We start from the raw sequence: 25,025 nt of genomic DNA on the forward strand, positions 1-25,025 counted from the left end.
AATGAAGCTCAGGCTTTCTCAGATCCTGCCTCATTATCTATCTGCTGGTACAGGTCTGGAAATTTGACAAAAAGTTTACCACTTTATTCTATTTGTAGTTCCATTGTACTTTGCTGTTTTTTTTTTTTTTTTTTTTTTTTTTAATTTATAGCTTCAACTATTTGCAGAGCAGATGTTATGTTATTTTGCTGAGATTCCTTAACTTATTTCAAATTTTCTGATGTTATAGCTTGACACTAATCATTAATTTTATTATCAGTAACAACCCCATTTGCATTCTTCACTGCATGCCTTCTGCACTTTAGTAATGTCTTTTGCAATCTGTCAAATCCAAGTTTTGAGTCTAAATTACTTATGGTTCTGAAGAAGTTTTTTACCATTTTCTAAGAGTTAGTGGCTCTGTCTGTTTAATTTATCTTCAAGGGTGTTACCTACTTCAATGCTTATACCTTAATTTTTTATTTTTTATTTTTTCCCTGAATAACACCTCTCAATCACCTTCTCAAATTGCATTCTTTCCTTATAATTACCATTATTCCAATTTATTTGTTTCTCTCTAATCACCATTGTTTCAATTTATTTTTTTCCTCATAATATTTCTTTCCATGTAAGATATTAGTGAACTCTTGTATATTTATAGCCTGGAATGTACAAAGTAGGGAAGAGGAAGATATCAGTTAAATGTTTTACTCATTTCTTCATTGTCTATCTTCTAATACTGTCCTTTTGAGGCACATCATTTTTTTTCTTATAATTACCATTGTTCTTATTTATTTATTTCCCTGTAATCACCATCATTTCCAATTTATTTTTTCCTTATAATATTTCTTTCCATATAAGATAGCATTGAAATCTTGTATATTTATAACCTGGAATGTCCAAAGTAGTGCAGAACGAGATATCAGTGAAATGTTTTACTCATTTCTTCATTTTTGTCTATCTTCTAATACTGTCCTTTTGAGGCAAATCATTTTTCTCATAGATTGTGATCTTAAAGTGTCCTTTGAATTCCAGGTTCCATGTATAATAGTTCATATTATATTGTACAGCCGAAGTGACGTTATTCCCAGATGTCCAGGACTCTTGCAGCAATATTTGGAGGAGCTGCAGGAGCCGTGGCATTGGTCGGGATGATTATAGTACTTATACGGTTCTGTCTGTCTCACAAAAGGAGTGTTTCAAGGACTTCAGAGACAGGATCCTCTGATCCTTCACAAGGTAACATCTTACATTTGCATTTTATACAGACACCTATTCTATGGCCAACAAATGCAGTATTCCTAAATTTGGATTCATGCAAGTTTAGAATTGAATAGAATTGCAAATTTTCCTTTACAAGCAGTGGGAAGAATAGAATTGCAATTACGAGACACTAGGCGTTTTGAGATGGAAGAACTATCTCTGGCCACAAAAAATTTCACAGAGAAAAATTTAATGGGAGAAGGGAAATTTGGGGAAGTTTACAAGGGTTTACTTCAAGATGGGGTGCTTGTAGCCATCAAAAAGCGCCGTGCACTCCCGAGTCATGAATTTGTTGATGAGGTAATAATCGGTTTTCTGATCTAAAACTTGATTGCTGAGGTACTGTGAAATAAATAATTGATGTGAAGTGACTTCAATTGCCATAGAGTGAATAGTGACAAAGTTAGAAGTCTTCTTGATGAATTTCTTTAGAGATGGTTAGTTAGTAAAAAAATTTCCTTGATTTCTTTAATATATGTATTTATTTATTTTTACTTTGAGTCATGAAAATAATTTTAAACAGATGCCCTTCTTTTTCTTCTAGTTTTACTTTTCTATTCCTTGTCTGTTTCTGCTTCAGCATTTTGAGTAGAATTCTTTCGAAGTTGCCAGTTAGCCTCATATATTAGTTGATTCAGAATGATGAAAATTACTCTGCACATCATTTCACACTTAACTAAATATTTGTAGTTCAATAAAAAGTCTTCATGTTCTTTGTTCTGAAATATATGCGAGCATAATCAGAAATCAGAATTTCTGTCTATCACCCACAAAGCCTCTTTTTAAGTACCTTGAAACTTTTAAATAGTCTGGTGATTATTTCTGAGATAAAACTGTATTCTATGAGCTTTGTTTTATTTTGCTGGCTACATTTGCTTCAATTTTCTGATGGCAATTTGCATACATTATTAGTTTCAGTCTTAAAATACGGGTATCTGTTATGTGTTTGTTCTCTTGCTTTCATCTAACAGGACCAAGTTTTGCTTCAGGTACGGTATCTCTCATCTATTCAGCATCGGAATCTCGTAACTCTTTTAGGCTATTGTCAGGAAAACAATTTTCAGTTTCTTATATATGAATATGTGCCTAATGGGAGCGTCTCCAGTCACTTGTATGGTAAATTTCTCCAGTCATTATATATCATTTTGAGAATGTTTTGTATTGAATATCTGAAAGCTTAAAATTGTGTATTTTATCTCCATTCACATGTTTCTATTGATAGCTATGCAAAACCATGCATTGCATTGTACTGCATTTCATAAAATTTCTTCTGTTTAGTTTCAGCGGAATTCATCCCTTCTTCTCAAAACTCATTCCTATGAATCTGATTTTTGTTTGCAGGCGCTGGTCAGCAATCGCATGAGAAGCTAGAATTCAAGCATAGACTTTCAATAGCTCTGGGTGCAGCTAAAGGTGATCTTCTGCAAAATCAGTGAGCATTTGTGGCTTTCCTTGTATCTCTTTTTTTAAAAATATCCAAGGATCGAAGGAAAAAAAAAAAAAACCACTCCCCATTAAACACCAACGAACAAAGGTGGGGTGAGGGTAATTCTAGTACGCAACCTTATCATTGCATATTTGCAAAGAAACTGTTTGTCGGATTCAAACCCGTGACCTTTGAATGGAGCAGTTTAACTGCTACTCTAGGCTTGCCTTCTTTCATCCGAGTATCTCAGTGGATCCGAAAAACTTTTTTCTAAGCCATCCTAAAACTTTCAATTATTTAGTAATCCATTCTCTTTGCATGAAATGCGGGATGAACTTGTCTCTGATTTACAAAAGCTCACTCATCCAATTATTCCATGCAGGTTTGGCTCATCTTCACTCTTTGAGCCCCCGTTTGGTGCATAAGGATTTCAAAACAGCCAATGTTCTTGTGGATGAAAACTTCATTGCTAAGGTTGCTGATGCAGGACTTCGTAACTTTTTCGGAAGAGATGAGATTGCAGGGCCATCTTCTCAAGTGGCATCAGATGAGATATTCCTTGCTCCTGAGTAATATCTCTAAGCCTCATATGATTTTTGGTTGGTCTGGTTATACAAGCATTTTTGTTTATGTCCCATTCTCTGCAGAGTGAGAGAGTTCAGACAATTTTCTGAAAAGAGTGATGTATACAGCTTTGGCGTATTTTTGCTGGAATTGTTAAGTGGAAAGGAAGCAGCAGAATCACCATCTTCAGACTCTTATCAGAATCTAGTTGAATGGGTATGTGATTTTTGTCAAAATTCATGACATGGCTTTTGGGGCATGTGTGTTCAATGTGTGCCTTAGATATAGTTACAGTTAGAATATCTAGATAATATCGTATAATATTAAGATTATATGTTAATATAGTTTAGAGTATCGTAGAGGATTTCTTAGGATTAGTATCCTTGTTTTCTTATATTGCTTACTTGGTTTCCTTTAAGAGTTTCCTATTTATACTAAATAGGATTTAGTACTTTGTCTTTTATATTACTAGCAAAGTTAATTCTTTGACTTTGCCGCTTTGCTGTGAGAAGACATCCAATATATCCTAGGAACTTCTCTTGCAAATGTATTAGGAAACTAAGAACATTGTGGTGATTGGTTTCTTTTCTTTTCTTTTCTTATTCTCTAATCAAGGTGCAAAGTAATCAAGACCATGGCAATATCTTTAACATGGTTGATAAGAGATTGGGGAGTAGTTTTACTGGTGAAGGCATGGAAGAGTTCATCATGCTGATAGCTAAATGTTTAGATCCATCAAGTGAGAGGCGACCTTCCATGAACTATGTGGTAACAGAACTAGATCGAATACTTGAAAAGGAAATGAATTTGACTACATTCATGGGTGAAGGAACTCCAACTGTGACCCTTGGAAGTCAGTTATTCAAAACAACAACATAGAAGGTATTGCTGTCATAAACTGTTTCATAAATATTCATGAATTACATCTTTTATTTCTTAATTTTTTAATGGATACTGGTGAATGTTGGGGCCATGCTGCTTGATAATTGTATAAAGAGCAGCTATGATTTCCCCCTTTTCCATGGGCCAATAAACAGTTATATATTTTGTCTTTCCATTTTATTTTATTTTTTTGTTGTTAATATGAGAGTTGAGATTGGGGTGGTGTGATTAAGATTATTTGAGTTTTTCATATTTCCATTTCATTGATGGAGTTGTATTTCTCTGTTGATATCAAATTGAAACTATGTACCCTTTTCTTTAGTTTCTTATTTGTGTCATTTATTTATTTTTTGCATAAAGCAACCATCAAAATAAACATTACTCTCTCTTTTTGCAGTAAGGGAGGGGAGGGCATGTTTGTTGAAAAGATTAAGGAAAAATATTTTCTTATGTTGCGTGAGAATTCAATTCTCATGTCTTGATCCTTCGATTTGTGTGCAAAATTCTTTTTTTCTTTTTCTCTTTTTAATAAACGTGGGACTCACCACTAGTTGAGTCACACCATGAGAATTCAATTTTCATGTAACATAAGAAAATCAAACCCCAAAGATTAATTATCTTTAGTGGAAATTGTAGACAATGCAACTTCAACTTTACTCTTCATTCTTCAATAGCAAAGTAGTCAATGCCTACCACCAAGCACATGTATCAATTCGCACGGTGTTGTTCCAATGATCTTGAGTTCGAGTCCAGATATGCATTTCTGTGAAAAAAAATAATAGGAAGAACTTTGCTACCTTTGAAATTCATTGCTCGAACGAATTAATGAAGTAATCGATAAATCAACGAAAAATCTCCAAAAATTAATGAATCCATAAACAAAAACCGAAATTGTTTTATTAAAATCTTAAATTAGCCTCTTTTTGTTAAGCAAAAGTGAAAATTCTAAGTAAGGATTCTAATCTTGAATTGAAATTTGAATAAATTCAGCTAATCAGTCACAATGTCAATGGAAGAATCGTTGTCCAATTGACTACTTTTGGATCCACTTATATGACATTAGAATGAGGCGAGCATTTATACAAAAAAAAAAAAAAAAAAAATGAGGCGAGCATCACTCAAGGCCTACCAAGTGGGGTTGACAGCGTTAGGTAAGGACCAAAAATCTTCCTTTGTACGCATCAGGTAGAATAACTTCACTCTCTATATACAATTTGCAAATATTATACTTTTCATAAATTATTCGCTACTTGTGTGTATAATATGGTCTTTTCATATAAAAAATTAGTGTTATTAAAATATTTTCAATAAGTTGTTTATAAATGAAGTGAATATACAATTTTATAATTAGTGTTATTAAATGTAGTCAATCTATCAGCCAGAGTTTAAAAGAATAATTTCAGTACGTTTCCCGACTTACGAGAATTTATACAGATTCTTGCTGTTATGTTTTTTTTTTTTTTTTTCTTTCAAAGAAGAATATCAATCAGGGTTTATTTATAGAAAAACAAAAAAAAAATTAGGTAAGAATTTCTTCCCACCATCATATAAAGTAACTTTTAATTTGTGTAAAATTATATATATATATATATATATATATATATATATGGAAAATTGTTTGTCTTTATAAATTACATAACTTATGTCATTTCACTTTCACAAAGAGGTGAGACCCACATCTTTATATTTTTTGTCCACTCTCTCTCCTCCTTTATCTATCTCTCACTTAAAATGTCACAACTTTACATCCTTTAAAATGATATCACATTTTTCCCATATATATATATAAAGTAAGGATATTCTAATTACTAAATTTTTTTACTACTAACTGACTACCCATCACATCACCATTGGATCAAGGAGAGAGAATGTTAAAAAGCTTTTGAAGAGAGAGAGAAAATGTTAATCTAATGGTCATTAGATAGGTAGTAAGTTGGTAGTGAAAATTTTTGGTAGTGAGAATCTATGAAACACCGACACTTCAAAAACACCGACGTGTCGTGTCCGACACTCTCGGACACTCCGATACTCCCCGACACTTCATCACGTGTTATAGAAATTCAAAAAAAAGTTTAAAGGTTGCATTGCATTGAGTTTTTAGCATATTTGGGATATCTTATGATTTTTTGCAAAATTGATAAATATTATAAGTTTAGATTCATTTTTTTGTTAAATTATTGAATATTAAATATAATATACACTACATAAATTAAAAAAATTAGTTAATATCAAAACGTGTCTTAACGTGTCGAAATCTAACATTTTTTAAGATTAACGTATCGGAGTGTCGTGTCACGTGTTTCGTGTCGGTATCGGTGCTACATAAGTGAGAATATCCTCCTCATATATATATATATATATATATATATATATATATATATATATATATATATATGATTAAATATTTGTCATGTCACTTGACCATCATGTCACCTAAATATTTCTCTCTCTTTTTTTATTATCATTGATCCACATTTGTATGGTTATAATCATTGTTGTTAAAATCTCGATTTATCACTATGATTTTACGTTTTTACGACTTTTTTTCATCAAAACGATTTTACTAATATTCCAAACGCTTTTACGTTTTTACGATATTTTTACACTATGATTTTACGTTTTACGATTTTTTAATCCCTTTCTGATTTTACTTAAGATCTCGATTTTAACAACATTGGTTATAATTCTTCGACTGGACAAATTCTTATGTCAAGTTAGTTGATATCCGATTAACCTATATATATATATAGTGAAATCATTTCTGCAGCCGCTTTACGTACACTAATGACAGGTGTATGGTTATGATTCCCCACATTTAATGCTTTCATCTCTTCTGTATGGTTATGATTCCCACATTTAATGTTTTCACGTATATATATATGGCAAATATTTGATTGCTGCACGTACAGCAGTTGCAGAAATATAAATTCCTATATATATATATATATATATATATATATATACATGAGGTAAGATCCTTTGACACTAGTGTCAAATTTAAAATTTGACATCTCATATGATAGACATTAGATAAAAAAAGATCAACGACTCTGATTTGTAAGCATGTGACACCTCATCTGATAGACGTTAGATAAAAAAAGATCAACGACTCTGATTTGTAAGCATGTGACACCATTGATCTTTTTTGATCTAACGGCTATCAGATGATGTGTCAAAGGATCCTACCTATATATATGGGGTTTACATTTCTGCAGCTGCTGTATGTACAGCAATCAAATACTTGCCATATATATACTTGAAAGCATTAAATGCGAGAAATCATAACCATACAAAAGATGAAGCATTAAATGTGGGGAATCATAACCATACACCTGTGGTTGCTGTATGTAAAGCGGCTGCAGAAATAATTTTACCTATATATATATATATATATATATATATATGGGATAAGATCAACTTACACCAGTATAAGAATAATAAGTCTTATACCAAATCTTAATCATTGATTTTCGTGCATCTAGCGGTTGAAATTTATTAGGAATTAATAATTAATTAGTGAGTGAGACCCAATAGATCTCAACCGTTAGATGCATGGAAATCAACGGTTAAGATATGGTGTAAAACTTATTACTTTACACCAGTGTAAGATGATCCTGCCCCTATATATATATGGGGCATGATATTTTTACACCGGAGTAAAAGTTAGAAGTCTTACACTCAATCTTGATCATTGATCCACTTGTATCTAATGGCTTACATTACTAAAAAATTAGAGCCCTTAGATATAAGTGGGATCAACGGACAAAATTGAGAGTGTAACTTACACTGGTGTAAAATGATCCTGACCATATATATATATGGACTTATCATTTCTCAAGCTGCTTGAGATCATTTTATCTCCGGCTACTAAATCATAACCGTACAAAGATGAATCAATGGTGATAAAGGAAGAGAGAGAGAAATGGAAGCATAACCATTCAAAGGTGAATCAATTAATATAAGGAAATAAATAAATAAAACGACGTAATTTTGGGGTGGCCGGAGATAAATTTGTCTCAAACTGCTTGAGAAATGTTTTTCCTTATATATATATATATATATAGGTTAAAAACTTCTCATATTGCATGAGAAGAATATATTCTCCTACACACAACAAACATGTGGGTCCCATTGAAAACATAGGGGGCAGTTATACTTACCATTAACGAAATTTACCACCCTTACAACTAACTTAATCACCGGTGGATCAAAATTAAATCCAATGGCTCACAATCAATTTTTATAATCCTATTTTCTTGAGTAAATATCCTTTTGGTCCCTAACAAAAAATACGGTCCCCACTTTAGTCCCTTACAAAAATAAATTAGTTAGTTAGTCCCTAACAAATTCAAAGTGGACCCATTTAGTTGAAATCGTGGTCCTCACAAATTCAAAAAAGACCCATATTAGTCCCTCAAAAGGACTAAAATGGGTCCACTTTGAAATTGTTAGGGACTAACTGACTAAAGTGGGGACCGTGTTTTTTGTTAGGGACCAAAAAGAGTGTTTACTCTATTTTCTTTTACTTCTTCATTCTCTCTTCAACTTTTTTTTCTCTATCTAGGTTTGCGAATTTTGCCATCTTGGCCATTTGTGCCTAATTGGTTTTTTCCGATGGAAGGACTGTTATGATGAGGGAAGAGGATAAAGCTATAGCCAAAGCACAAAAAGAACATTTCCTTAATGAAATTATGGAGTCAAAACATACTGGCTATGTAATTTAACCAAAAAGAAAAAGAAACAACCACGACGAAGACATAGAGAAAAGAAAAGAACAAATGAACTCACCATCATTACAAAAATGGAGCCAACAACGAAATTGGTGTGAAATTCATTAATGGACAAACAAGGATAATAAGCTAAAACCGCAATCCATCTTATGATTTTACAGTCCCATTTTACATCACACATATATATCCAGGGCTTTTTCTTTCTCTATTTCTTTCTCTTTTCTCGATTAATATTTATATATTGTCATAAAATTCCTTTTGTTTTCTCTTTTTAATAAAAGCTACATCTTAATCATAGTAGTTCCATTCCATCATCCTTGTATGAAATCAAATGAATATAGTGTTATTGCCACTCGTTGCCATTATGGAGCAGATAATGGCGGAAGAAAAAGGGTGGAGAGAGAGACTTATCAGACCTAGAGAAGGTGAGAGAGAATGAAAGGGTAAATAATTAGAATTATAAGGATTGATTGTGAGACATTGAATTTAATTATGATCCAATGGAAATTAAGATGGTTGCAATGGTGATAAACTTTTAAGTATAACCCTTTATATATATATATATATATATATATATATATATATATATATATATATATATATATCGAAAAAATATTTGCATTATATTCTCCCAGGAGAACACCGAAGAACGCCATTGTAATATTTTTGCACTATATTCTCGCGGGAGAATATAGTGCAAATTCACTCACTGGACAGTCCAGTGACTGAATTTTGGTTTTTTGATATATTTATATATATATATATATATATATATATATATAATACTTTGATACTAGTGTCAAACTTTAAAATTTGACACCAAATACTAACGGTTGATTTCTGTCAATCAAACTTATTTATTAATTATTAATTTTCAATAAATAATAACCGTTGATTAGCGAAAATCAACAGTTATGATGTATGTCAAATTTCAAAGTTTTGCACCAGTGTCAAATGATCCTACCACACACACACATATAGGTATGCGCTCAGAGATATCCTATAAACATATATCGTGGTTGGCTTATAGCCAATATTCCAATCATTGCGCACAAGCAATAGGCTTATAGCCAAGACGTGGGTATGTGTGCTGATGAATCAAAGTGATGATGTGGATACAACATATACTTGATGATTCCACGACAACATGGTTTTGATGATAACAAAGAGGAATGATTCAAAGACGAAGCAATATCCAAAAAGCAAATGTGAAAGTATGCATCAAGTCTCAAGCATCAATCCAAGTCCAGAATCTCAAATGGTATATTCATTTAGGACTTAGGATAAATATGTAAAGATGTATAGAAACAAAGCATTGCATGAGCTCAAGGTCATTCATCAATCATATATTTCAAAAGCATGCATCCTTAAAAAGAAAAGTCAAGACAAATGGTTTCATATGTACAATTTTGGTTTGGAAGAAGTACCTATGCGATACAAACTTTTCTAGATAATTTCCATAACCAATAACATGCATTACACGTCATAAAAACCATTTGGAAAGAGTAGAAACTCAGAACTCGTACAAAAAGGCTGCTGCTATGAAATATCCGGATATTCCACTTTGAATATCCGGATATCAGATATCCGGATATATAACAAAGAATATCCGGATATACAATATCCGGATATACAATATCCGGATATGAGCCCGATGAATATCCGGATATGTACGGATTACAACGGCTATAAACGACTAGAAACGGCTAGTTTTCATAGGAGGTGTCATTATAAATACCCACATCAGTTGGGATGAACAGTACACGACCCTATAACATTTATTGAAGCTTTATTACTCTTGCTAGCATTTTATTACTCATTAATTACTCATTTTGATCATTGCATACACTTTAGCTCATCTTTCCTTTGAAGTTATACATCTCTTAGTTCTTCAATTTGTTCAATCTGTACTTTGAGAGTACTTAGCCACTTTCAATCACCTCAATCCTACTTCTTGATTTGAGAGGGGAGTGAACCCTATATTTGAGAGGTTACCCAATTCCTAAGAAAATTTGGAGTGAAAAAGTGTAAGGCATCAAGAGCCCGAAGTCTTGAAAAGTTGTAGTGGTTTGTCAAGCACCCTCAGGCTTGATAGTTAGTGAAAAGAATTGATCGAGCGGCTTCAGTCTGGACGTAGGTCACGGTGGTAGTGACCGAACCAGGATACATCTAGTTTGCAATTTCTCTAACCTTAATCTCTTTATTTAAGTATTAAAATTGCATCTTAGATTGTCTTTATACATTCGCTTGCTTACTTTGTTGATCATTACACTTGCTTTTACAATTAGACATTTCCTTATTAAATCACTTTATTGAAGAAATAGTCGTTAAAACATCAAAGGAGGTACTTTGCGAAAAGATTTTGTAAAACTCAATTCACCCCCCCTCTTGAGTATTGAAGCCACCTGTCCAACAAGTGGTATCAGAGCTTGAACTCTTGTGTAAAGAGCTTAACCGCTTCAAGAGAAGGGATGACTTCTTTGAACCATGATATGCCCCTTGAGGGATCTTCTAGTACTAGACCTCCATTTTTTAATGGTGTCGATTATTCTTATTGGAAGAGTCGGATGAAAATATTTCTTCAATCTAATGATTTAAGAGTATGGAGTGTAGTTGAAAAAGGATACACACCACCTACTATAAAAAATGAGAAGGATGAAGATATTCCTAAAGATATAGAAAATTACACTGAAGATGAAATTAAGAAAGGAAATTGGAATGCTAGAGCTCAAAACTTGATCACAAATGCCTTAGGTCGTGATGAATACTTTCGTGTTTCAAATTGTAAGAATGCTAAGGAAATGTGGGATATTCTTCAAATAACCCATGAAGGAACGAGTGATGTTAAATTTACAAAATTCAATGCTCTCACTAGAGAATTTGAAATGTTTGAAATTCATGAGAATGAAAGTATTCAGAGTATGCAAAAGAGATTCACACACCTTGTCACTCATTTAAATGCTTTAGATAAATCTTTTACTAACCTTGTGTTAATTGCTAAGGTGATGAGAAGTATGCACAATAGGGAATGGCAACCCAAGCTGACGGCTATTACGGAATCAAAAGATTTGAAAACCATGGATCTTGCAACCTTGTTCGACAAGCTCCAAGAGTATGAAATGGAGCTAACTAGAATAACCTTGAAGGAACAAGCCATCAAGAAAAGCAAGAGACTTGCCTTGAAAGCCTCAACACCAAGCAAAGAGAAGGATGAGGAAAAAGAAGATGGAGATTCCGAAAATGGTCTTGACGAAGATGAGATGAGTCTCTTCGTAAAGAAGTATGGAAAATTCTTTAAGAAGAATTTTTCAAAGAAACCCGCATTTCCTCCTAGAAGAAGATCTAAAGATGAAGGATCCTCACAACTTACCATCACTTGCTTTGAATGTGGAAAAACCGGTCACTACAAATCGGATTGTCCAAATATTCAAAAGAAAGACAAATATGAAAAGAAGCAAGGCAAGGATAGAAGGAACTTCAAGAAGGCTTATCTTGCTTGGGATGATGAATCTAGTTCTTCCGATGATGATTCCAAGGAAGAAGCAAATCTATGCTTTATGCAAGATGGAAGACCATCGGAGAAATCAAGCAAAGGAACTCAACATATATGTCTAATGGCAAATGAGGACAAAAATGAATCCGAAACCGAGGTAAACTCATCTTGCTCTACTCTTTCCCCTTCATATGATGAGTTGTCTGACATGTTTGAAGAAATGCATAATCAAACACTAATACATGTTAAATCTCTTAGAGCATCAAGGAAAACTATTAATTCTTTGGAAAAACAAATTGCATCTTTAGAAAAAGAAGTAAAAGAGTTGAAGGATGAAAATGAAACTCTCAAATTACTTGATGCTAGAATTGATTGTATTAAATGCCTATCTTCAAATGATCATGCTTTTTCATCATCATGTACTTCATGCAAAGATCTAAACAATGAAATTGATGATTTAAATGAAATTCTAAGCAAATTCACATGTGGAAGAGACAACTTAAATGTGTTGCTTGGTAAACAAAGATGCATGTTCAACAAATCCGGTTTAGGCTTTGACACTAACACACAAGAAAAATCATATAAAAACTTCTTCATTTCACCATCCTACATGACAAGTAGCCCATTCATTAAATGTTTTCATTGTGGTGGAAAAGGTCATAGTGCATCCACTTGTAAAGTTAGAAAGAATGGTATTGTTGGGCAAAAGAAAGTGTGGGTTCCTAAGGGAACTAAGCCCAAAACTAACACACAAGGACCCAACATGGTGTGGGTACCTAAGATTAAATCTTGACTTTGTGATGTAGGTTTGTTTGAAGACTAAAAGCTCCAAGTGGTACTTGGATAGTAGTTGCTCAAGTCACATGACGGGAGATGTAACTAAGTTCCAATCATTCACCAAGAAAGAGCATGGACACGTTTCCTATGGAGATAACAACAAAGGAAAGATCCTCGGTATTGGAAAAGTTGGTAACTCCTCCTCCGTTTCTATAGAAAATGTTTTGCTTGTTGAGGGCCTTAGACATAACTTGCTTAGCATTAGTCAATTATGTGATAAAAATTATAAAATTATTTTTGACTCGACCTCTTGTAAAATTGAAAGTCTAATTGATGGGCAAGTTAAGTTTCTTGGTCATAGAATGGATAACATTTATATGATAGACTTAGACTTGATGTAAATTTGGTTCAGTGCACTATATTCTCCCGGGAGAACACCGAAGAACACCATTGTAATATTTTTGCACTATATTCTCGCGGAATAATAGTGATTGCCACCAAAGCTCATGGTTCTAATTGGTCCAAAAAGATCCATATGTAAAAGTTGTAAAGTCTTTGTGGTAGAAACAATGTTTTTTGATTTAAAAGAAGCCTTTACTTGTTTTCCCATTTGACAAGCGTCACAAACTTTATCTTTTTCAAATTTGAGCTTTGGTAACCCAATCACTATATATATATGAGTTCATTTTTTTTTGCAAAAATGCAATAAATTATCTGCATTGAGCCCAAAACGATATTGTTTTGGGGCGCAAATCAAGATATTTTTATAATTTTAATTTATTTCAAGATTTTAATAGACTTTATTATTATAATTTTTTTTCAACCAAAAACGGCTTCGTTTTGGAAGTAAATACAGATAACTTTTCTACATTACTGTAGAAACATTTTTCTCCCTCTCTCTCTGTCCAGTGACTGAATTTGCACTATATTCTCCCGCGAGAATATAGTGCAAAAATATTACAATGGCGTTCTTCGGTGTTCTCCCGGGAGAATATAGTGCAAATATTTTTTGCACTATATTCTCGCGAGAGAATATAGTGCACTGGACCAAATTTACATCAAGTCACTTGATACTCACTAAGCCCAATATATATATATATATATATATATATATATATGGGAAATGTTATACTTACAACCTATTTTCGTTTACAACTTCTTACAACTATATCTTAATCGTTGATTTCCGTCAATCATCGGTTTAGATTTTTGCAAATTAATTATTTAATAATTCACAATAAATGACAACTGTTGATTGGCGAAAATCAAGGGTTAAGATATGATTGTAAGAGTTTGTAAACTATTTGGGTTGTAAATATAATCCCTCCATATATATATATATATAGGGCTTATCGTTTCTCAAGCTGCTTAAGATAATTTTATCTCCGGCTACTAAATCATAGTCGTACAAAGATGGATCAATGATGATAAAGGAAGAGAGAGAAAAAAGAAATCATAACAATTCAAAGATGAATCAATTAATATAAGAAAATAAATAAATAAAACGACGTAATTTTGGAGTGGCCGGAGATAAATTTATCTCAAACTGCTTGAGAAATATTTTTCTCATATATATATATATATATATATATATATATATATATATATATATATATATATATAACGAAGGTTATACTTACAACTTATTTTTTACAACCTCTTACAATCATATCTTAACATCGTTGATTTGCGAAAATCATAACCGTTAATTGACGTAAATCAACGATGTTAAAATATAGTTGTAAGAGATTGTAAAAAAAGATTGTAACTTGTAAGTATAACCTTCCTCTATATATATATATATATATATATATATATATATATATATATATATAATTAAAAGGTTTTACTTCCAACCTGTGCTATCAGTTTTAGTCTATCTAATCACGATAGTTTATTAAGTTATATCATTTAATTAAATTATAACAATTAAATGGAAGGAAGGAAATCAATAGTTGAGATTCTTAATTTTATACCGGAGACGAAAGAAAAGATACATATGATATAATTTATGACTGGTATAAGATTTATAAGTCTTAATCTTCATGGTTATAATTTATTTAAAATTAATTAATATAACTCAATAAATTACGGTCATTAAATACATGGAAATTAACTATTAATATATGAAATAAACTTTTTATTCTTACAACGACTCAAAAATCCAAATCCCTCCCTGTATAGAATTTTGTATACCATTAATTTCTTTATAAAGTTATTAAGGAACCTTTATAAAGTTACATATATTTGGGCATTGGAATAAATTTTGTTGTTTATATTATCCATGTCAGCTTGCTTACAAAGCCTCTCTTCGTCTCTCTCTCTCTCTCTCTCTCTCACACCTACTTTCTTTCTTCTTCTGCACTCTTGATTGAATTGGAGACGCTGGCACAACACAACAAGGGCACACAATCAATTAGAATGCTGAACTGCCTCTACTTCAAATCATCCACCTCATCCTCAGCATCCACTCAAATTCCAAATCATTCCCAAGGTAACTTCAATTTTTTTTTTTTGCAATCTATGATTCTAGTTGAACAAATTTACCCTTTCCTAATAAACTATCTGTTTCTGTTTGTGACAATGTCACAGAGAACACTCCCACAACACAAAATGTATCTGGTGAATTCAATCTCACCGTACAAGCCAACTCTTACTCTGAGATACGCTCCAAGATTCAAGGTCTTCCTAATTCACATGGTGAAGTTCACCTTCTTAGCCCTGATCGTGAATGCGTTCAAGAAGCACTTGCAAACACCGAAAACACCACCCTCACGCGCCTCATCTCCACTTACTTCAATCATAGCGAAACCGCCTCCGAACTCTGCCTACACCTTCACCAACGCGTCAAACAAGCACGTGCCATGTACGCTCCTCTACTTGAACTCTTCAACCTCATAGACTCTATCCACATTATAACTGATTCCCACTATGACCACACGTTTGATATCTTCCTTGAGTTCCACAGCAATAACAACCCCTTCCCTGATTCAACTAACTTAACCAACATCAGAACATCCTTAACCGACCTCAAAAAACAACTCGATAACCGTCTCGCGAAATCCTCATCAAGGATCCGCAATTTCCGGTGCGCCACCACCGGTTCTGCTGTTTGCCTCGTTGCCATGACCGTTGGAGTGGTTGCCGCGACGGTTGCTGTAACCGTTCATGCCATTGTTGCACTTGCTTTTGCAGCAGCACCTGTTTGTGGTGCATACAGTGAAAGAAGAGAAGTTGCCAGGCTGGCTCAGCTTGATGCTGCTGCTAAAGTTGCTTATGTGCTGAACAACGATCTTGACACGATTGATCGACTCGTTGAGCGGCTCCACACCGCGGTGGAAGGTGATAAGCTTCTGGTTCGGTTTGGTTTGGAGAGGGGAAGAGAGAGGTACCCTATCATGGAGGTTCTCAAGCAGCTATGTAAGAGCCATCAGAATTTTCTACGCCAGCTTGATGATCTTGAGGAGCATGTATGCCTCTGCTTTCACACTGTCAACAAGGCGAGATCGTTGCTTCTTCAAGAGATACGCAATCATCAAACTTTGTAGTTCATATTCCTAACCAACTAATCATTTAGACACTGACTAGGCTTCATTTCCATCATCTTCACTCATTGGCTGTGGCTTCTAAATGATCCAGAATACATCTAAATTCAGGGTGATCAAGTTCAAGGCCTAATAAACAATTACAACATACCAAACCACGCATTGAGTTACTGAAATCATTTTGCCAACGCCCAGGGGTTGATTTAAAATTCTATGACAGCATTATTATTTGCTCAAACTAAACTTCAAACTGCCTGCATTTCGACGAAGAGAATGTCATTGTGCCCCTAAATGACAATAAGATACCATTTCTAACTTCTAATATCCCACAACAAAGGAATACCTTAACTACGAAATTCTTAAAATGTGTCTGGTAAACCTGTTAAAGATACGGCAGGTTATCTGATTCTATTGGAATTCAAAAAAAAAAACAATCAATAATAATTGAAATTACCCGACTTAATTTGGTTTAAGTACTTAATTTTATTTAAGCATAGTCGTACCATATGAGGGTGACTCAAGATCATTTACACCTGTCTCGAATTCATGACCTCTAATAAAGGGAAGAAACAACAAAATTCTGATTGCTTCTTATTGTGCTTTGGTAACTTTTGTTTTCACGACCCAAGTTCCAGTATCGGGGTGGAAGGAACAAACCAATTTTTTCTGCAGCAAAAAATATTTTTCTCTGGATCCAGATTACATCTAAATTCAAGGATGGTCGAGATCAAGGCTGTAACAAACAGTTACAACGTACCAATAACATACATCGTGTTACCGAAATGATTTTACCAACGCCAAATTTCTACTAGCATTATTATTGACTCATTATTGACTCAAGCTCAACTTAAAACTACCTGCATTTCGACCACGAGGATGTTATTGCGCCCCAAAATGATTGTATTTTGTGTTTGGTGCATTTTGATAACAGAACGGGACAGAATATTAAGTTAAAAAGAGTAATGCATCTTTAATATACCAAAATAGATGGAATTAAGGAAAACAAAACAGAAATTTTCTGTTCCACTCCCATTTCATTTTGTTCCATTTGTTATCTACGGGCCAAAAACAACAAATTTTCTTGTTTAAGTACCACTAAATATGTATTACCTTGATTATGATATATATTACCTCAATTATATGACTCAGCAATATCTTCCAGTTGAACAATATTTTAAATATTATAATTTATAACTAAGATAGTAAACATTTAATAATACAGCAAATTTCCGTTCCTTTGGAACACCTAAGAAGATATTTAATAGAAATGTATTGAAAAATATTTTACTGAAAAAAAAAATCTCCATATAAACTATACAAGAATATATTGAACCTTTGCATTACAGATGTGAAATCAGTGTTGCTGGCGGAGAGAATAAAGCCTGAGGGGGAAGAAATGACGTGGTTTCTTGGAAATACTTATAAGTTTCTGAGCGGAGAATATATATACAAGATGGCTGGCAACTAACACAACTTATTCAAACTATACCATCTCTGCTATAATTCACAATTATCGAATAGAACAACTGGGGTGAGGAAGGAGGATGACGACCAGAAAAAAACAAAATGTACAACCTGTTCTGGATGGCCCAAATACTGGAGCGGCCCAACTACACAGGCCCAACCCTCAGCTGGCCCAATCACTCAAGTCCAGCCTCAGCCTTGCCCCACGTCAGCCCTTAGGGCTGACATGGACCCCCTCAACCCCCAACGTAGCAGCAGGCCCAAGGCATACACCAAAATGTCCCATCTTGGAACGCTAACCGTTGAAGGCGACTACGACAGAAACCACAAAGGGAAACTCCTCCTTTGCCCGGCGCTGACACCGCCAGAGTGCAGAGGGCGCAGCACTGCCACAATGACAGCGCCAGCACGCCTAACACTGCACCATGGAAGTAAATCCCAAGGAGAGTTGACCTCTCCCTCACCAACCCGCTCTATTTCCCTTATAAATAGCCCTCCTGGGCACACCTTAGAGGGATCTTTTATGTACTGTTGTTATGCCCATTTACTTCCAAGTCATTCTCTTGTTATTAATCTGCCATTACTACTAGCTTACTTGCCTCTTGGAACTATACCTACTAGTCTGGTCTTTACCTCGCCTAGTGGTATAATCCATATAGTAACATTACCCTATAGGGTACATAGTGGGCTCACAGAACCTAACGGCACATTGGCGCCGTCTGTGGGAAACTATAAACTTCTATTCCCATTCTCCTACCAAAGATCCACAAGACGTGTTTTACGTTTTGGTAGCAAACATGGTCGTCACAACCAGAAGAGCAGAACAAACCAGGGCTGTTACACCTGACGGTCATGTACAAACAATACATTCAAACTCCCCGCCATCGATGCATTCAGCCCCAGCCGAGAGACCCCCCGGCGAGATGCTCCAGCCAGTACTACAATCCGTCGGTCCGCAAATGCAAGCAGTCGAACCCAGGATAGCACAGTTGAACTATCACGCACCTATGCGTGAAATGCAAGGAGAAAACTTGATACAAGACCAACCCCCGCCACCAGGAGTTCGTTTTGGAATGCCTCTTCACACTTTTGCCCCACCAGTCATTCCCGTCCCACGAGCCCATCGTCCGCTACCAGCCCAAAGTCTACCAGTAGCCATGCACCACGATTACCGAGCACCGATGGTCACCCCGTTCCCTATGGGACCATACGCCCCATTCCCTCAGCTTTACCCAACTGGTTTTCCTTTCCAAGGTTACGCTGCCCAACCCCAAAATCCGGTCGTTCCACTACACCAAGTGTCCTATCAAAACCAGGGTCAGCAACCATATGCCGCCCAACAACCTCTCAATCACGCCCCAGCCCTCTCCTACTCCGTTGAAGCTCCTCAACCGCAAATGGACCGGCCCCCACGAAACAACAACCTACGAGTCACGCCAGCTCATACGTCAGGGCGCAACAAACCCCTGACTGATATCCTCCGGTTAACTCCCATACCCCTTGGTTTCAAAGGACCCTCCAATATCACCACATATGTCGGAGATGCCGATCCTTTTGAATGGATCCAGATGTTCGAGGCGGCCATGACTCTCCATGGTGAAACCGACCTCCTCATGTGCAGGACCTTCCCCACGCTACTTGGGGGACGAGCCTTAACATGGTACACTACTCTACCGACTGGTAGTATCGCTTCATGGGATGAGTTGGCGAGCAAGTTTCAGTCTCACTTTGCAACCAGTCGCCCTGTGCCGAAATCCGTCCACTCTCTAGAAAAAGTACGCCAACAGCAAGGCGAGTCCCTCAGGTCCTTTTTAGACCGCTTTGATAAGGAGGCCCTACAAGTGCAAGGCCTAGACCCAAAAGTACAGGTACATATACTTCTTTCGGGATTGCGGCAAGGTGCGTTCGCGTACGAGCTCGCCCGCCACGAGATCACTGACCTGGAAGAAGTCAAGAGGGTGGCCCAGGAGTACATGCGAATCGAAGAGTACAAAGGAAGTCGAGTCGAGGACGCCCACGGTCAAGAAAAGGCACTCGGTAAACAAAAGAACCAAATGGAAGAGAGTAAGAAAGGAAATAAACCAGCCAAATATTCAAACCGCCCTCCCGGGCGTGATACATCAGGTCGTCAGACACACGCCGTCCTGCAAACGGAGTATAAGGAAGAATCCAAGAACACCCAACAGTCCCAGAACCCGCCTAAGGAAAACATCATGTACTGCAAGTTCCATCGCAGCAACGGTCATAACACTGACCAGTGCAAGCACCTCAAAGACGAAATCGATGAACTCATCAAAAGCGGAGCGCAGAGGCGAGGAGGAGACGGCTCATGCCCTTCGGGAGCAGGGAGGCGATATCGAGAGCGCAACAAATCGCCTGAAAGAAGGAGAACGCGTCAACCCGGATCCAGACCCTCCTACAATCGTGACAGGAGAGAAGATTCCCCCAGGAATCACAGAGCGCAAGCAAGTCCAAACCGTAGAGGAAGGCGTGATGAAGTAGACGAAGATTCAGCCGCGGTGAAGCACGGAGTGATCAACATGATTTCAGGCGGGCTGAGCGGAGGAGGAGAGACTGCGAACGCCAGAAAGAAACACTTGAAGCAGTGTCTGGCGGTCGCTGGCAAAGTGATCAGCAAAGAAAAGCACAGTCCTAGTCCAACAAGGCCTCAAATTGTTTGGGACGCCAGTGATTTAGGCGATGTCCTCCCAGGACATGACGATCCGCTCGTCATTCAAGCTATAATCGCCAACTTCGGCGTTAATCGCGTTTTTATTGACCACGGCAGCTCAGCCGATATTTTGTTTTTACCATGCTTTAAAGCGTTAGGGTTCACTGTTGATAGTCTAACTCCTGTTACAGGTGAACTCTCAGGTTTCAACGCTACCACCACAAAGCCACTGGGAGTGATTACCTTGCGGCTTTCCCTTGGAACACCGCCCACCTCACGATCCGCAGACATCCAGTTTTTGGTGCTCGACACCCCATCAGCTTACAACGTCATTCTTGGTAGAAGGATGTTTGCTGCCTTCGAGGCAAGCATTTCACACCCCCACTTGGCAATGAAGTTCGTTGCCCGGGACAACAAAGTCGCCACAGTGCGAGGAGACCAGACGATAGCCCGAAGCTGCTACAACATATCCTTACGGCCAATGGCCAAAGCTAGCTTCAGTGATGAAAGGGCGCTCAAGCAGGGGACGACGTCGCCATCAGAAAGAAATCTCGGCGAGAAGTCAAAAGAGCGTGACCAATGTTTTTTGGTAGAATTTGATGCTAGAGACGATCCGCGCGTGGAACATGACAGACCCACGCCTGATGGAGCGTTGGAACATGTTGTCTTAGGAGATGCAGATCATCAAACAACAACCATCGGGGCCACCATCGACCCAGAGATGAAATGCAAGTTAATCAAGTTGCTCAAAGAAAACAAAGATTTGTTTGCATGGAAGCCCTCTGACATGCCAGGTATCAATCCAAACGTTTGCTGCCACCGTTTGTCGGTGGACCCCAAAGCCAAGCCAGTCGCCCAGAAAAAGAGGAAATTCGGTCCCGACCGCCAGAGGGTGATTGATGAAGAGGTCAAAAGGCTCCACGCCACCGGGTTCATCAGGGAAATCAAGTACACAACTTGGTTATCCAACCCAGTTTTGGTTAAAAAGCCAAACGGCGCATGGCGAATGTGCGTTGACTACACCGACCTGAACAAAGTCTGTCCAAAGGATGCTTACCCTTTTCCTAGCATCGATCAGTTGGTTGACAACGCGTCCGGATTCAAAATGGTATCATTCATGGACGCATACTCTGGTTATAATCAAATCCCACTTCTTGAAGAAGACCAAGACAAAACGGCTTTCATCACTCAGAACGCCAATTACTGTTATACAATGATGCCCTTCGGTCTAAAAAATGCTGGGGCCACTTACCAAAGGATGATGAATCAAGTATTCAGAGACCTGATTGGCAATTGCATCTGCTAAATCAAGAACGTCGGAACAACATTTGGTTGATCTACAAGGTGTTTTTGAAAGACTCAGAAAATTCAACATGCGCTTGAATCCAAGCAAATGCGCCTTCGGAGTTCCCGCGGGCAAATTCCTAGGCTTTATGCTCACTGAGAGAGGCATTGAAGTCAATCCTGATAAGTGCAAGGCAGTGATTGAAATGTGAAGCCCGCAAACAATCAAGGAAGTTCAGCAACTCACAGGAAGGTTAGTAGCTCTCACTTGTTTTCTGGCCAATTCGGCTCACAAATCGCTCCCTTTTTTTGGCTTACTCAAAAAAGGAACCGCCTTCCGGTGGTCGGAAGAATGTGAGAACGCCTTCCAGGAATTTAAAAGGGCGATCTCTTGTCCACCAGTGCTCGCCAAACCAGACGATGGAGAAATGCTTTATTTGTATCTCGTCGTAGGTACCGAGGCGATCAGTGCAGCCCTTGTCAAAGAATCAAAGGAAAGACAAAAGCTAGTATATTTCATCAGCAAGGTTCTACAAGGAGCAGAGCTTCGATACCAACAGGTGGAAAAGGTAGCTTTAACGCTTATCTTTGCGGCACAGCGTTTAAGACCATACTTCCAATGCCATCCAATCACCGTCAGGACCAACCAACCAATCCGCCAAGTCCTGCACAAGCCAGACTTGGCGGGAAGAATGATGTCGTGGCGCGATCGAGTTGTCCGAGTATCAGATCACCTATGAGCCTAGAACTGCCATCAAAGCTCAAGCACTCACTGACTTCATTGCAAAAATGACGCAACTCCCCCCGCCCAAGAACCAAGCCATGGGAACACCGGTATCAGAAATATGGAAACTATACGTAGATGGCTCATCAAACGCCAAAGGCTCCGGAGCTGGGATGATAATAGAAAATCCGGATGGCGTGGCTATCGAACATTCTTTATCTTTTGAATTCAGCACCACAAATAACCAAGCAGAATATGAGGCCATGATAGCTGGTCTGATCCAAGCAAAGGAAATGGGGGCCAACCGCCTCAAAGTCTTTAGTGACTCCCAGCTGGTGACATTTCAAATCTCCGACGAGTACCAGGCCAAAGGACCACTGATGTGCAAATACTTAGAAAAAGTCAGAGAGCTAATCGGAAGTTTTGAGAGTGTTGAGGTGGAACATATCCGGTGTACTGAAAATACCCGGGCAGACATTCTGTCCAAACTGGCAAGCACTAAAAGCCCAGGCAACAATCGTTCTATAGTCCAGCAGAGTATGCCAAACCCGTGCGTAGTCATGTGTATCTCAGAGCAAGCCCCTGGAGCCACTGAAGAAACCTGGATCACGCCCATTGTCAATTATTTAGCTGAAGGGGACGTACCTCCCAACCAAAAAGATGCTAGAAAGATAATTCGTAGAAGCGCCCACTTCTGCATAGTACAAGGGCGGTTGTACAAGCGAGGACTCTCAACCCCACTCTTGAAATGTTTAAATCCCACTGATGTTCCATACGTGTTAGAAGAAATCCATGAAGGAATCAACGGCCATCACATGGGCGGTCACTCACTAGCAAAGAAGGCGTTGAGAGCTGGATTTTATTGGCCAACTATGGAACGTGACGCCCACGAACACGTCAAAAAATGCGAAAAATGTCAGAGGTTCGTCGCCATACATAGAGCGCCGCCAGAAGAGTTAACATTAATCACCACATCATGGCCTTTCTACAAGTGGGGCATCGACATTCTGGGTCCTTTCCCTATGGCAGCTGGGCGAATTCAGTGGCTGATAGTCGCTATCGACTATTTTACCAAGTGGGTAGAAGCAGAACCCTTGGCGACTATAACCTCTCAAAAAGCAAGACGTTTCTTCTGGAGAAGCATCGTGTACCGTTTCGGCATTCCCGGAGAAGTTGTCACGGATAACGGCACTCAATTTACCGATGCCAAGTTCCGCGAATTAATGAGCAGCCTGCACATACGACACCACTTTGCTGCCGTAGAACACCCACAATCTAACGGTTTGGTTGAATCAGCCAATAAAATGCTGGGGAAAGGAATTAAAAAGAAGCTAGATGCACACAAAGGGGCATGAATTGACAATCTTGACAACGTCCTGTGGGGGTACAGGACAACCGCCCAGTCATCCACAAAAGAAACTCCGTTTAGGCTGACTTACGGCGCTGAAGCCATGATCCCAGTAAAAATCGGTGAACCCTCCTGGCGGCGAGAGCACGTAACCGAGATCGACAACACCCAGAATTTGAAAGAAGCATTAGACCTGCTGGACGAACTCAGAAGGTCTGCCACCGAGTCTGATCTCCATTCTAAAGAAAAATCTGCTACTTACTACAATAAGAAGGTCATCCCCAGGAGTTTCCAAGAAAAAGATTTGGTGCTTCGAAGAGCAGACGTTGGAAATAAAAACGCCCGCGAAGGAAAACTCGCCCCAACATGGGAAGGACCTTACAGGGTAACCAACAAATTAGGTCATGGAGCCTACTACCTAGAAACATTAGAAGGAAAGGCGCTGCCAAGGGCTTGGAACGCCGATAAGCTCAAAATGTATTATAGTTAAGTTATCATGTAACAACTCCTGCACTCTTTTCCTTTCCTAGGCTTTTGTCCCATAGGGTTTTGCTGGGAAAGGTTTTTAACGAGGCAGAGTTTTGAGCTTCAATAAAGATCGCCAATTCAATTTAACACTATCAAATGTGACTACGGGACGGTTCTCACCCCCGCCATAGTTGGTCTGGGATGGTTCTCACCCCCAGCCAACGCCAACCTACGGGACGGTTCTCACCCCTGCCATAGTTGGTCTGGGATGGTTCTCACCCCCAGCCAACGCCAACCTACGGGACGGTTCTCACCCCCGCCATATTTGGTATTGGGATGGTTCTCACCCCCAGCCAACGCCAACGTACGGGACGGTTCTCACCCTCGCCGCAGTTAGACTGGGACGG

At 37.7% G+C, this 25,025-nt stretch overlaps 3 protein-coding genes across 3 annotated transcripts; all 3 read left to right on the forward strand.

Annotated features, from left to right (window-relative positions):
- On the forward strand, positions 1 to 4,251 carry LOC133283934 (putative serine/threonine-protein kinase). The gene is made up of 8 exons (XM_061480863.1): positions 1 to 53; positions 1,015 to 1,218; positions 1,343 to 1,542; positions 2,232 to 2,358; positions 2,584 to 2,655; positions 3,051 to 3,237; positions 3,316 to 3,448; positions 3,848 to 4,251. Exons 2-8 carry the CDS (start codon positions 1,071 to 1,073, stop codon positions 4,109 to 4,111), a joined length of 1,131 nt encoding a protein of 376 aa, XP_061336847.1. The 5' UTR covers positions 1 to 53; positions 1,015 to 1,070; the 3' UTR covers positions 4,112 to 4,251.
- An 11,226-nt stretch (positions 4,252 to 15,477) lies between these two features.
- On the forward strand, positions 15,478 to 16,662 carry LOC133283930 (UPF0496 protein At3g19330-like). Its single transcript, XM_061480860.1, has 2 exons — positions 15,478 to 15,608; positions 15,707 to 16,662. The coding sequence occupies exons 1-2, from the start codon at positions 15,536 to 15,538 to the stop codon at positions 16,660 to 16,662; spliced, it is 1,029 nt and encodes a 342-aa protein (XP_061336844.1). The 5' UTR covers positions 15,478 to 15,535.
- Positions 16,663 to 22,867: 6,205 nt separating this feature from the next.
- LOC133283932 (uncharacterized) lies at positions 22,868 to 24,157 on the forward strand. The gene has a single exon (XM_061480861.1). It carries the CDS (start codon positions 22,868 to 22,870, stop codon positions 24,155 to 24,157), a length of 1,290 nt encoding a protein of 429 aa, XP_061336845.1.
- Positions 24,158 to 25,025: the final 868 nt, after the last annotated feature.

Source organism: Gastrolobium bilobum, unplaced genomic scaffold, assembly GCF_033153095.1.
Source record: "Gastrolobium bilobum isolate Gb01-03AN ecotype WA unplaced genomic scaffold, APGP_CSIRO_Gbil_v1 utg60385, whole genome shotgun sequence".
In the NCBI taxonomy this organism is placed as follows: domain Eukaryota; kingdom Viridiplantae; phylum Streptophyta; class Magnoliopsida; order Fabales; family Fabaceae; genus Gastrolobium; species Gastrolobium bilobum.

Bases quoted from the DNA above. Each gene is read 5' to 3' on its own strand.
- LOC133283930 (XM_061480860.1), top strand. From the start codon at position 15,536: ATGCTGAACTGCCTCTACTTCAAATCATCCACCTCATCCTCAGCATCC. The intron at 15,609-15,706 runs GTAACTTCAATT...ACAATGTCACAG, and splicing joins AATTCCAAATCATTCCCAAG to AGAACACTCCCACAACACAA.
- LOC133283934 (XM_061480863.1), top strand. From the start codon at position 1,071: ATGTCCAGGACTCTTGCAGCAATATTTGGAGGAGCTGCAGGAGCCGTG. The intron at 1,543-2,231 runs GTAATAATCGGT...GTTTTGCTTCAG, and splicing joins GTCATGAATTTGTTGATGAG to GTACGGTATCTCTCATCTAT. The intron at 3,238-3,315 runs GTAATATCTCTA...CATTCTCTGCAG, and splicing joins GAGATATTCCTTGCTCCTGA to AGTGAGAGAGTTCAGACAAT.
- LOC133283932 (XM_061480861.1), top strand. From the start codon at position 22,868: ATGACGCAACTCCCCCCGCCCAAGAACCAAGCCATGGGAACACCGGTA.